The following is a 13473-nucleotide window of genomic DNA, read 5'->3' as shown; positions in this document are numbered from 1 at the left end:
CCACCAGCCACTCCTCGGAAGGAAGATTGGGCAATCTACCTCTGTAGTGATACCACTTCGGAAACCTGAGGAGGGGTCACTATGAGTCAGTTGGACTTGAGGGCACATAACAACAACAATACCCAATATCTTTTGCCAACACCATAATTCAAAGACATCAGTTCTTTTTTGGTCTTCCTTTTTCTTTGTCCACTTTTCCCATGTATATGAGGCAATTGAAAATACAAGCATACCTTGTTTTACCGTACTCCTCAGATATTGTGTTTTTTACAAATTGAGGTTTTGTGGCAACTCTGTATAGATCAAGTCTATCAGCTCCATTCTTCCAACATAGTGTACTCACCTTGTGAGTCTGTGTCACATTTTGGTAACTGCCACAGTATTTCAAACTTTTCATAATGCTATTGTACATTTAATAGACTACTCTATAGTGTAAACATAATTTTTATATGGACTAAGAAACCAAAAAATTTGTGTGACTTGCTTCATTGAGATGTTAGTTTTATTTCAGTGGTCAGGAACCAAACCTACAATATCTCCAAGGTATGCTTTCAAGGTCAGGTACACCTTATACCTCAAAGTGACATCTTTGCTTTTTTAACCCTGTAAAGCAGTCTTTTTTGCAGCACATTTGGTGCATAGTAGTTAAAGCATTTAGCTGCTAACCAAAAAGTTGGCAGCTTGAACTCACCAGCTGCTCTGTGAGAGAGAGATGAGACAGTCTCCTTCTGTAAAGATTTACAGCTTTGGAAACCCTATAGGGCAGTTCTACTATATCCTAAAGGATCACTATGAGTTTGAACTGACTTGATGGAAGTGGGTTTGAGTTTTCAGTTTTGCCCATTGCAATACATTGTTTAATTTCTTTATTGCTGTTTCCAATGGCACTGATTGTGGATCCAAGTAAAATGAAATCCTTGACAACTTCAATATTTTCTCCATTTATCATGTTGTTTCTGTTTTGTCCAGTTGTGAGGATTTTTGTTTTATTTATATTGAGGTGTAATTCATATCGAAGTTCTATTTTCATCAGTAAGTGTTTTAAGTCCTCTTCATTTTCAGCAAGCGAGTTTGTGTCATATCCATATCACAGGTTGTTAATGAGTCATCTTCCAATCCTGATGAGTTGTTTTTCTTCATATAATCTTAAACTCATATACAATCCACCTCCTCAGATTATTTGCTCAGCATATAGATTGAATTGGTATATGAAAAGGTACAACTCTGAGACACACCTTTCCAGATTTTAAACCCAGTGTCTCTTGGATGTTCAATATCAGTATAATTAAGTGTTCCAAAATCCCCATTCTTCAACATGTTATCCATATGTTGTTACGATCCACACAGTCAGATGTTTTTGCATAAAACACAGGTAAACATCTTTCTGGTAATCTCTGCTTTCAGCCAAGATCTGTCTGACATTAGCAAAGATATATCCATGTCCCTTTCTGAATCTGGCTTTAATTTCTGTTGATATACTACGACAACCATCTTAAAATTATCTTTAGCAAAATTTTACTTGTGTGTAATATTAATGATATTGTTCAGTAATTTCCACATTCTGTTGGATCACTTTCTTTGGAATGGGTACAAATATCGATCTCTTCCAATCAGTTGGAAAGGTAGCTGTCTTCCAAATTTATTGGCATAGACTAGTGAGTACCTCCAGTGCTGCATTCATTTGTTGAAACATCTCTATAGGTGTTCTATCAATTTCTAGAGCCTTGTTTTTTGCCAGTATCTTCAGTATAGCTTGGATGTCTTCCTTCAATACCATTGGTTCTTGATTGCATGCTATCTACTGAAATGACTGAACATTGACAACTCTTTTTGGTACAGTAACTGTGTGTATTCTTTCTATCTTCTTTTGATGCTTCCTGCATTGTTCAGTATTTTGCCCATAGATTCCTTTAGTATTGCAACTCAAGGCTTAAATTTTTTCTTCAGGTCTTTCAACTTGACAAATATCTATCGTGTTCTTTTCTTTTGGTTTTCTAACACCCGGTCTTTGCACATTTCATTATAATACTTTACTTTGTCTTCTTGAGCCACCCTTTGAAATCTTCTGTTCAGATCTTTTGCTTCATTATTTCTTCTATTTGCTTTAGCTACTCACCAGAATCTCTTCTGAAATCCATTTCGGTCTTTCTTTCTTTCCTATCTTCTTTTTTTTTCCCCCCTCAGTAAAACAATACAAAGTTTTCCCATTACAGAATGTATTGGGAAAATATCCATCCTAGAAACACAAATTTTGATTGGATAACATGTAAAACTCTTTTTACTGGGTGTACTTGAATGGGGCAAGCAGTATATTGTTTTCTCATTGAAAGAATACATTTGTCACTTTCCCACAAAACACAGTGTATATTGAGAACATGGAAAATATATTTGATTTCAGGTAGATAAATGGGAGAAATTCTGATTGTTTTCTCATTCAGAGAATGTATTGGAAACTTTTCCATCCTTTTAACACAAAGTGCACCTTGTAAGTCTCTTTTGATGTCTTTCCTGTTTTATTAATGATTTTTTGCTTTCTTCATATGTGATGTCCTTGGTATCATCCCATAGCTCATCATTAGTGTTCAATGGGTCAAATCTATTCTTGAGATGGTGTGATAGTTAAGTTGTGTATCAACTTGCCTAGGCATGGTTTTCAGTGACTGGGCAGCTGGATGTTGTATTCCCCATGGTGGAATCTACTGGAGCACCAGTAATGTGGTCTGCTTCCAGTATATAAGGAGAAGCTTTGAGAAAGGTCTCTGAGCTTTTTGGCATGCTTGGACCCTGCATGTAGCTGAGTCTTCATTCAGCAGCCTGCCTTGTTTCCTGTCGATCTTGGTACTATCCCTGGACTTGAGCTAGTGGCCTACCATGTTGTTTGGTAATCTTAGGACTGTGCCATTTTATTTGTTGACCTTGGGTTTGTCAGCCTCAGCAGCCAGCAGCTGCCCACATTAAGAGAAGCCTCCAACTTCAGTGGCCTGGGAACAAGAGGCAGAGCTGAAGCCCAAAGTTGAGGGGCTTTCATGCAGCCTGTAGAGCTGGCACTTTGAACTTGGACTCCAAGCCTCCTAAACTGGAAGAGAATAAACTCCTATTTGTCAAAGCCATCCACTTGTGGCATTTTTCTGTTAGAGTGGCACAAGATGTAACCAAACCAGATGGTTTCTGGTCTGGTTACCTAGGCTGCTCTGACAAGAACATACCACAAATGGGATGGTCTTAACAAACAGGAGTTTATTCTCTCAGTTTGGAGGCTTTAAGTCCAACTTCAAAGTGTCAGGCTCTAGGGTATGTGTGAAAGCCCCTTGACCTTGGGCTTCAGCTCTGCCTCTTACTCACGGCCCACTGAAGCTAGAGGTATCTTTTCACTCAGGCAGCTACTGGCTACTGAGGCTAACAAGCCCAAGGTTGATAAATAAAATGGCACACTCTTGATGTTACCAAACCACATAGCAGGCCATTAATTCAAGTCCATTATAAGTCCCAAGATCAGTAGATCATTGCAGGCTGCTGAACAACAACATGGCTACATGCAGGGTTCAAGTGTGCCATAAGCTAGATACTGTTCCCAAAGCTGCTGCTTATATACCGGAAGCAGACCACATCCCTAAGGCAGCTACTCAGCTGCTTGTGGTAGATCCCACCATAGAGTTGATTGCCAGTCTCATCATGGGGAATAACTACTACCAGCTGCCCAGCCACTCAACCAGGCCCAACCAAGTTGACATACAACTTTAACTACCACCGTCTCTAAATTCAGGTAGGATGTACTCTAGGTTGTAATCTGGCTCTAGTGGACTTGTTTTAATTTTCTTCAGCTTCAACTTGAACTTGATATTAAATTACATATGAGCAATTGATGGTCTGTTCTGCAGTTGACTTCTGGCCTTGTTCTGACTAATGATATCTCTTTCCACAGATGTAGTCAATTTGACTACTGGGCATTCTACCTGGAAAGTTCCATGTGTATAGTCACCATTTGTTATTTTAAAAAGGTATTTGCAGTAAATAAGTCATTGGTTGCAAAATTCTATCATGCGATCTTCAGCTTCATTTCTATCAACACAGACATATTTTTCAATACCAATCCTTCTTCTTTGTTTCCAATTTTCACCTTTCAATCATCATTATTATCAGTGCATCTTGATTGCACGTGTGATCAATTTCAGACTGCAGAAGCTGGTAAAAATCTTTGATTTCTTCATCTTTGGCATTAGTGGTTGGTGTGTAATTTGATTAATAGTTGTATTAACTGGTCTCCCTTGTCAGGTATTAAAACAATTGAATTTTGTTTGTATTATCATTCATATATTTTGAAGTTCTAATTAAATCAAAATTCAAAAATTTTAAATAAAATGTTTAAAGTATATTTGCTAACTGATGCTGAATAAAGATTTCTACGCAAAGAATGGCCGCAATATGTACATTAGGATTAGAGAGTTGCTGGGATCCAGTTATCACTGGATATGAAGAATGTTATTGGCCTTCAGGCAATCAGTTTTGCAACTTTGTTCAGCTAAACTAAGAGTAACTATTATGCACTATATACAGAAGGAAGATGGGGCAATCTACTTCTGTAGTGATACTGCCTCGGAAACCCAAGGAGGGGTCGCTATGAGTTGGGTCCAACTTGATGGCACATAACAACATATATATAACACATATATACAAAATTCCCATCAGATAACTTTGAGCTGTGGGGAAAGAAGATCTGGACATAGAGGTAATTTTCTTTTTTTTTTTTTTCCCTAGTAGAAACTTATTAGGGAATGGTTTAACAGAATCATTTAAAGGAAAGAATTAGGGGAAATGATATTAAATGAAAAATGGAATCATTGAATCTTCCAAGTACGTCTGCTTCATTAACTGTATCATTGCAAGAGGCCATCTTAAGCGGAAGCTCAAAAATCCTCTTGTTTCACAATGGCAGAAGCTGGAATATAGAGGACCATCTAACAGACAGGGAGGTTGATTCCACATGGAATCTCTGCTAACTTATGATTTCCATAAAATACAGAAAACAGAGTCCTCTGGAGGGAAAAATGTCTCCCTCTAAGAACTCATTTTTACTTTACCTCATTTCCTAGTTCACCACAAATCTCCAGGTTTTTAATGTGACAAGAGAAAGAATATGTAAAGATCCTATAGTTTAAATGAAGGAACCTAATTTTACAAATCACAGCCATCCCCCCACAGAGACACATAACATCGAATATTGACATTCTTAAATTTAAAACAAAAAGATCATAGAGTATTTGAGTCAGTCACAACTTTCCTTAATTCAATTGGTGTTTTTTTCTAATTTCCTCTAAAGGAAGACAAGCAGCTTCTAAACACAGAGAATAGAAAACATTCACGACAGAGACAAATCTTGATGCGGTAAAGAAAGTGAAGTTATTGTAGGCACTACTGTGTGGCGTTATAATTTTTTTTATTGTCCTGAGTACAAACATCTGGATTTTTTGAAAGCATGAGAAAGTAATTCACTTAACTGAATTTATATAAGTAGAAACTGCAAAGGTATTTCTTGGCAACCAACAGTAGAGATCTCCTTGGAAACTGGGTCAACTCAAAATGTAGAGAATTACATATGTACTTTGGAAGCAAAAAGAAAGACAGCTAATCCACATATGGAGGGCAGGGAAGGGGGTGGGTATTGGAAGGGAGGGGAATCAATTCAGGGAAGAATTCCTCAAGAACACTATATTAGTGATGACTTCATCTGTCCGTGAGGCTGATCAGAATTCCAACCCTTTTGCCACTAGCAAAGATAAAATGTTTTCCTACTGATCCCAAAAGTTAGAAGATGGTTGATTCAATACCCTCCTTCCATTTATAAAAAAATTCCCTCAGGTATACACTGAATGGAGACTGCCTCAGAACCAGGGTATTTCCCAGTCTCCTTCCAGGCCTCTAAAAACTAACTCTTCTACTGGCAACCGAGGTGTCATCACAAGGGGTGTTTCTGATTGGCTGAACTTGATCTGGCAGGGTTTGGTTTGAGTGCCTTTAGATTTCCTTCTGGGGCTCAGTTCTCAGCATTGCTCCACAACTCTGAACAGCAACTGTTGAGACCACCCCGAGAAGAGGATGATCCTAAATGAAGCTCTGATTCTGGGAGTCCTTGCCCTGACTACCATGATGAGCACCTGTGAGAGCGAAGACATTGTGGGTGAGTGCACAGTCGATAAATGTGGGGATTGGAGTTGGAAAACAGGTATTTGAAGTGGAAAAAGGAGATAAAGACTGGCTGATAAATAGTCAAGATTCCTCAAGGTTGTTCTCAGTATTAAGCAAATCTAATTATGGTTGTTCCCTTCAGAAAACCAGAGCCTCACCCCACTCTCTGCTACCTATGCTGTTGCAAGCTTCACCGAGGTCTTTATTTTGTTTCTAGCACTGGATCCAAAGAACATATCCTGGAGATATTTACTGCATTCATTCACGATTGCCTCAAACATTAGAAATGCTTCCATAAATAGATTACTTTTTTGTTATTAAAAATGTATGAACTATCACTCCCAAATTTCTCTGAGTAACTTTTAAAGCCTTTAAATACCTTTCTCCTGTAGTATATCTTGGGTGTAAATAGTCCCGTGAATTATCTATACTACACTTAAGAAAGAGTATTCTTTTCATTGTATCAGATTTATGTACATATATCCATGATGGGAAGTGGCACTGGTAAATAAGTCCACCAGGCCGAATGCTTTTAGACAAGCCATTTTATCACACTAGCTCTGGTAGCGTAGTGCCCAAGGCATTTAACTGATAACCAGAAGGCTGGCGGTTCAAACCCACCAGCCACTCCTCAGAAGGAAGGTTGGGCAATCTACTTCCGTAGTGATACTTCCTTGGAAACCCAAGGAGGCGGTCACTATGAGTCAGGTCCTACTCGCTGGCACATAACAACAACACAACAACCCTTTGTTTAATCTCAGTGTGTCACCTCACACATTTATATACATATGCTTTGGAAATAATGAAGACATAAAAATGTCAATGTTTATTCTTAATTTTTAAAGTATTACTATTACAGGTGTAAGGAGCTCTAATGGCATAGTAGAGAAGGCTTTGGCTGCTACCTGGAAGGTCAGCAGTTCAAACCCACTAGCTGCTCCACGGGAGGAAGATGGGACAATCTACTTCGGTAAACATTTACAGCCTCGGAAACCCAATGAGGGTCACTATGAGTCAGATTTGACTCGATGGTAGTGAGTTTGGTTTGTTTGTTTTTTTATATATATTACAGGTGTAGCTTCAAGTTTTTTCCTTCAGCAAATAAACAAACAAACCCACTGCCATTGAGTCAATTCCAACTCATAGGACTCCTGTTGGGTTTCCAATGCTATAAATCTTTTCAGAAGTAGATTGTGTCATCTTCCTCCCACAGAGCTGCTAGTGGGTTTGAACCACTGACCTTCTGGTTAACATCCAAATTTTTATTTTAAAACTGAGAACTTATGATGAAAAATTGGTGAGTTAAACTGTATTATTCTCAAATTATCAACCCAAATTACACATCCTTCACCCTATTCCATGAAGTCCTCTTATAAAAGGACAAACATAGATTAATATTTTGGTTCTTTTGATCCCTCTACCTTTGCTGTCCACCTTTTTTTTTTCCTATATATTTTCTATATTTCTATATATTCCTTTAGCCTTCTTACATTTCAGGATCTTTCTCCTGCTATTTTATAGACATAAACAGTGGGTTTGAAAAGAAAAAAACAAAACAGAATAATAAAGCAAATAGTTAAAAGGGAATTAAAGGGAAAGGACTTTAACCGTCGCAAGTTTATTAACCATGCTGCTCCCATGAGTATTTATTTTGTTTTGTAGTGAGTTTCACTTGCTTCTCCTGTGCACTTGGTTTGTGTATTCCAAACTTTCTTTCTTGAAACATCACACCCGACTGCCCCGGTCAGGACCGACTTATCCATTAGGCACCATAGGCACAGTGCCAGAGGGCCATAATACTTTTAAGGCCCCATGAAAAAGTTTTACTTTCTTTTAAAATTACAATCAAAAAGAACTTTTAGAGCTAATAAAAATGTTGTCATTTTTAATCCAGCCTGGATTATATTCATCTTTCTATCAGTCATAAAATGAGAATCATAATGTAGTCACAAAATATAATTTTTAATATTTTTATGAAGGAAGAGGTCCATGAAGGTAATAGTGTTTAAAAACCACAAGTCATAATGTAGCCCTGGCCCTAGTTCCTAACTTTCATATACTTCTGTTATCTCGGTACTGGTCAGTCTTCCCAAATATTTCTATGATTTTACAGAATAGCAATTTTTATTAAATACACATTTTTGAGCATGCAGTGATCTAAGTTTTTGGAATACAAAGATGAAAAGACTGCTATCTGAGAGTACACAGATTAATGATGGAAATAAAATGGGGTGCAGGGAAGTAGCAGGACCATTGCTGAACAGGGCAGAGGACCTAGTTGAGACTGAAGCTGTAAAAGTGAATTCATTCCAGTTCAAATGATAGCAACACTAGACAGCCCTGGACAAGTACTACATAAAAATAATGATTATATATGTTTATGTTTGAAAGAGTAGACAAGAAGATTCATTGCAAACTTAAGGAAGGTTTGTTGTAGGGCCTTTAACTGATCAGCCAGTGGGAAGAAAGTGAACCAAAAGAGGAACAGATGGACTTGGAAAGCAGGACATTGACATGGAGAAGTTAGAGGTTATGATGTAGTTTAAAACATGTTTAATTACAGCGCTTAACTAAAGTTTGATAACTTAGCAGAAACTTTGAGGGTGAATGGGAGGTATCCAGGAAATCCTAAGAGATGAATTCATTTCAAGGAGAAAAACAGACTGACCAAAAGGCAGGATGAACATGAAATGCTAGTGTAGTTTAGTTTGACTGACAGATGAGGCACTTGTGGAATATGTTATAAGACTAGAAAAATAAGCAAGAGACAAATAACTTTTTCCACATTGTTTCCAGGAAAATATGTTGTTATTATGTGCTGTCAAGTTGGACCGACTCATAGCGACCCCTCCTTGAATTTCTGAGGCAGTATCACTACTTACGAGGAGTGGCTGGTGATTTTGAACCACCAGCCTTCTGGTTAGCAGTCAAGTGCCTTAGGCACTATGCTACCAGAGCTCCTGCCAGGAAGATATATACAAACTTAATTATGTCATTCCCTTCACTTAATGATTTCCTATAGTGGGATGATTTTCTTTGGTCTACAAAGACTGTATGATTTGACCTCTGCTTCCATTTTCTACCTTATTTCTCATCATTCTCCGATATATGCTTTACACTCCAGTGATACACACACAAAAAAAGCTGTGAAATGACCAAATCACTTTGGATGATTTCTACCTTTTTTGGCTTTGTATGTGCTTCCCTCCCCCCTTTTTTAGTTAGTTCACTTGTCTTCACACCTTTCCTCAAATAAAACTGTCAGTTCCTCATCGAATATTTATTTTGCGTTTTCATTCTTGTTTTGATCCTGTCCACACACTTCTGTGTTCTAATAATAATAATGATAATAATAATAGATATACCCATCACAGAACTCATCACAGTATTTGCTCCTTTATTCACCTGATTCTCGCACTGCTCAATAAGTTCCTTGATAGCAAAGAACATGCCTGATTGGCATTGTTTTTTCCCTGCAGTCTCTGTTACTTGTTATGCTCAGTAAATAAGGAAGAAAGGATGAAATGGTAAAAAGTTTATATATGTCTTGACAAAAAGTGTCCAGTAGGCGGCAGTGCACTGGCTGCCATTCTGCTTTGGCATCCTCACACATGCACCTTGTTCAGTTGAGGAAAAATGGCTTGAGTTTACTTTAAGTCCTCAAGTGACTATAAGTATAGAGTCAGAATAACGACAGAAGTTAGAAACTCCTTCTAAGGAAAAAAAAAAAGGAAGGGGGAAGACAGGAGTTCAAAAACAAATAAAGCTTCCATTTTTATTTCAGAAAGTATCAGGTATTCTCTTCTAAGGATCACTGCTCTTAACAAAACAGAGACCTTAGAAGCATTGTTTATTTTTCACATTTTAAATAAATCTGTTCATTCTTTCTGTTACACCCTTCTTTATACCCCATAGTAGTTCACAAAACTCTAGAAAACAGTAAGATCCTGTTTGCTTTCCTTTGGTAAAAATGAGGAAGGGATTCCTGTGTAGAAATTTCTCTGCTTGGTGGTCAGTCCTGAAGTCAGAGGAGCCATAATGATGTACTATCAACTGATCAAAGAATTAAGTAAGAGATAAAACTTAAAAAGGAAAGGAAAGGAAATGGAATCTCTGGAGAAGCTTAAAAGCCATGATCATTCATTCATTCATTCCAGAATCTATTCAGTTACAGTATTTATCATGTACCTACTATGTAAGGTGATGACCTGGGCACTCAGGGTATAGCAGTAAACAAAACATGTGAAATTTTGCCCTCATGGAGCCTATATTAGAGTGGGAAAGACAGAATGGATTCTAACTGGAAAACTGCCAGCTCTAAGGCAAAGGAGACAGATGATGGACATTTTGTCCAGAGATTATGCCAAAGGTGAAACTCATAATACCTGAAAGTTAATTTCTTCTGTCACTTTGTTTAATAAAGTTCTTTTTTCCCTCTCTCTGCCACTTACTACTTCTTATCCTCACTCATCAGCTGACCACGTTGCTTCCTACGGCACAACTGTCTACCAGTCTTATGGTCCAAATGGCCAGTACACTCATGACTTTGATGGAGATGAGCAGTTTTATGTGGACCTGGACAAGAAGCAAACTGTGTGGCAGCTGCCTTTGTTCAGCAAACTTTTAAGTTTTGACCCACAAGGTGGACTGAGAAACATAGCAGTGGGAAAATACAACTTGGACCTCCTGACTAAATACTACAATTTTACTGCTGCTACCAATGGTATGTGTCCACCATTTCTACCTCTTTTTTATTAAAGCTATCACTTCATGCCAAGTCTCACTCCCTTCTTCCCTAGACATAGATATTTGTCTCACCACTCTATAAGATTCTTTCCTTTACAAGGGATCCCCACATCTTCTCATGGTAATTTTTGAACTCTCATCATCTCTCATCTCACAAATCACTTATTTCCATGAAACACAAGGACACTTACCCTCATAATGCATTCCTTGAATCTTCTAAGAGATGTCTCATAGACCTCCTAGCTTAATAAGCATGCCCACAAAAGAAGATACAGGGAGTGTATAGTGTTTTCCAAGGAGAAGGGAATCAAAAACGCTTCTACTTTCAGGTGGAGAAATGGTGGGAGGGGTCCTCTAAAATGCAATGCTGTTAGCAGTTTATATCTGTATCATGTCCTCACCATAGAGGTTCCTGAGGTGACTGTGTTTCCAAAGTCTTTCGTGGAGCTGGGTCACCCCAATGTCCTCATCTGTCTTGTTGACAACATCTTTCCGCCTGTGATCAACATCACGTGGCTGAGCAATGGGCATTCAGTCACAGAAGGTGTCACTGAGACCAACTTTCTCCCCAAGAGTGATCACTCCTTCCACAAGATAAGTTACCTCACCTTCCTTCCTTCTGCTGATGACATTTATGACTGCAAAGTGGAACATTGGGGCCTGGATGAGCCGCTTCTGAAGCATTGGGGTATGTACAAGCTCCACCCAGTTTTGAAATCTTCTTGTTCTCTGTCAAATCCAGAATATCTTACATTTTAGCTCTAACTTTCATGGCCCAAACTTGTTCCCCACACTTCAAGGATTTCTAGTGATGGAATTTACTCTCCCTTCTAAGCCTGGTGCCCCAAGTCTTTGCAAGCTCCCAACATTGCCCCACAGGCATACACATGAATCTGTATTCTGACCTCAACAATTTCACTTCCACAGAACCTGAGATTCCAACCCCTATGTCAGAGTTGACTGAGACTGTAGTCTGTGCCCTAGGACTGGCTGTGGGCCTTGTGGGCATTGTGGTGGGCACCATCCTCATCATCCGAGGCCTGCGTTCAGGAGGTGCCTCCAGACACCAAGGCCCCCTTTGAGTCACGTGTTAAGAAAGAGGAAGGTAAGGATTAAGATTTATTAGAGCTGAAGCCCCAGTACAGGAGGAAGGAAAGCTGTGGGAGGAGTCTGGGAACATTAATGTGGTGGAAAAGTTGTAAGAGAATTACAACTTATCATGTGATAACATAGAATCGCCCCAGGACCATAAATCTCATGTATCTCTTCTTGCAGGTTTATTGCTCATCCACAAGAACAGAAGAGTGGACTTGTTAGATGACCTAGCACTATTTTCTGGCCAAGATTCCTTCTCTCCTCCAAACATTCCTCCTCTCACCTCTTCTCTAGAACTTAAGGTCCTGAATCTCCTCAGACCTCACATACCCCCTAAAGTTCACCCCCTGACCTCCTGAGTTTTTTCTTTCCTCATGTGTTACCTACTATGGGAACCCCTGGGCTATTCCACTTAGCTGCTTAAGTTTCATAACCCTGATGCAGTATCTTCATGGAAGCAATAAATCTCCCATTATGAAGTCTTTTACTGCATTTTTTTCCCCTTTCTTTCATCTTAGTACTGACCAGGAAAAGGAAGGAAATACATTTTAGGCCCATTTAATCCATTTTCAAGCTCATATGTCATGCCCAGCAACACAGGAGCAACCACAATATTTGAATGTTTTAACAGAAGTTAGTATCTCTTCTGGGGAGCTCTGGTGTTGCAGTGCCTAAGACATTTGACTGTTAACCAGAAGGTTGGAGGTTCAAACCCACCAGCCCCTCCACAGAAGGAAGACTGGACAATCTATTTCTGCAAAGATTTACTGCCTTGGAAATCCAATGGGGGTCGCTATGAGTTGGAATCAACTCAATGGCCGGGGTTTTGTTTTTGCTTTGGTAATATCTCTTCTGTTGTTCCCATCCCTGGTCACTGCCACTGACATCCTCCAATTCAGACATTAATGGAGGTCATATATACCCTCTGCACTTGGTGCGGATTTATTATATCAAAAATACAAAGTAAAAGAAATAAGCCTGAACTCATTTTAATATTACAGATTTAAAGAGTTGTGACAGAGAAATAAGCTAGGAGAAAGGAAACTTCACTCTCAAAAGTACCAAAAGTCAAAATTTGTTCCCCAAACTTTGAATTTATGAAGAGTGAACGATAATAGTGGAAGTTTTCCCTTCCTCCCCCTCACCCCCCGTTTGAAGTGATAAGGATGCTCTAGTTAGGAAAAGAGATGAAAGTCAGTCAGAAGAGCATTAGAATGATGTGGTTATCTGAGAAGGACTAGTTTCCCATACTTAGGGCTAGTAAGTGTATTTAGGGGCTCTAGAACAAAGGTGGAGTTTGCTTCACTTCCTAGATGAAGCTCTGCTAAATAATCACATTGATTTTCCTGTGCCATCATGGCATGTCACAGATGATTGAGTGCATGGGGCTCCAGGATGCTTCTAGGCAGATAATCCTAGATCAGAGTTACTGAACTCCCTTGCATCTCT

At 38.9% G+C, this 13473-nt stretch overlaps 1 protein-coding gene across 1 annotated transcript; it reads left to right on the top strand.

The window, feature by feature from the left end:
• The first annotated feature begins 6093 nt into the window (after positions 1 to 6093).
• LOC103205900 (HLA class II histocompatibility antigen, DQ alpha 2 chain-like) lies at positions 6094 to 12011 on the top strand. The gene is made up of 4 exons (XM_007951300.1): positions 6094 to 6175; positions 10658 to 10906; positions 11336 to 11617; positions 11857 to 12011. The coding sequence occupies exons 1-4, from the start codon at positions 6094 to 6096 to the stop codon at positions 12009 to 12011; spliced, it is 768 nt and encodes a 255-aa protein (XP_007949491.1).
• Positions 12012 to 13473: the final 1462 nt, after the last annotated feature.

This window comes from Orycteropus afer, unplaced genomic scaffold (assembly GCF_000298275.1).
Source record: "Orycteropus afer afer isolate SDZICR_OR568_19922 unplaced genomic scaffold, OryAfe1.0 scaffold00294, whole genome shotgun sequence".
NCBI classification, from domain to species: domain Eukaryota; kingdom Metazoa; phylum Chordata; class Mammalia; order Tubulidentata; family Orycteropodidae; genus Orycteropus; species Orycteropus afer.
The sequence above is the reverse complement of the archived record's forward strand: the minus strand, read 5'-3'. Positions and strand labels throughout refer to the sequence as shown.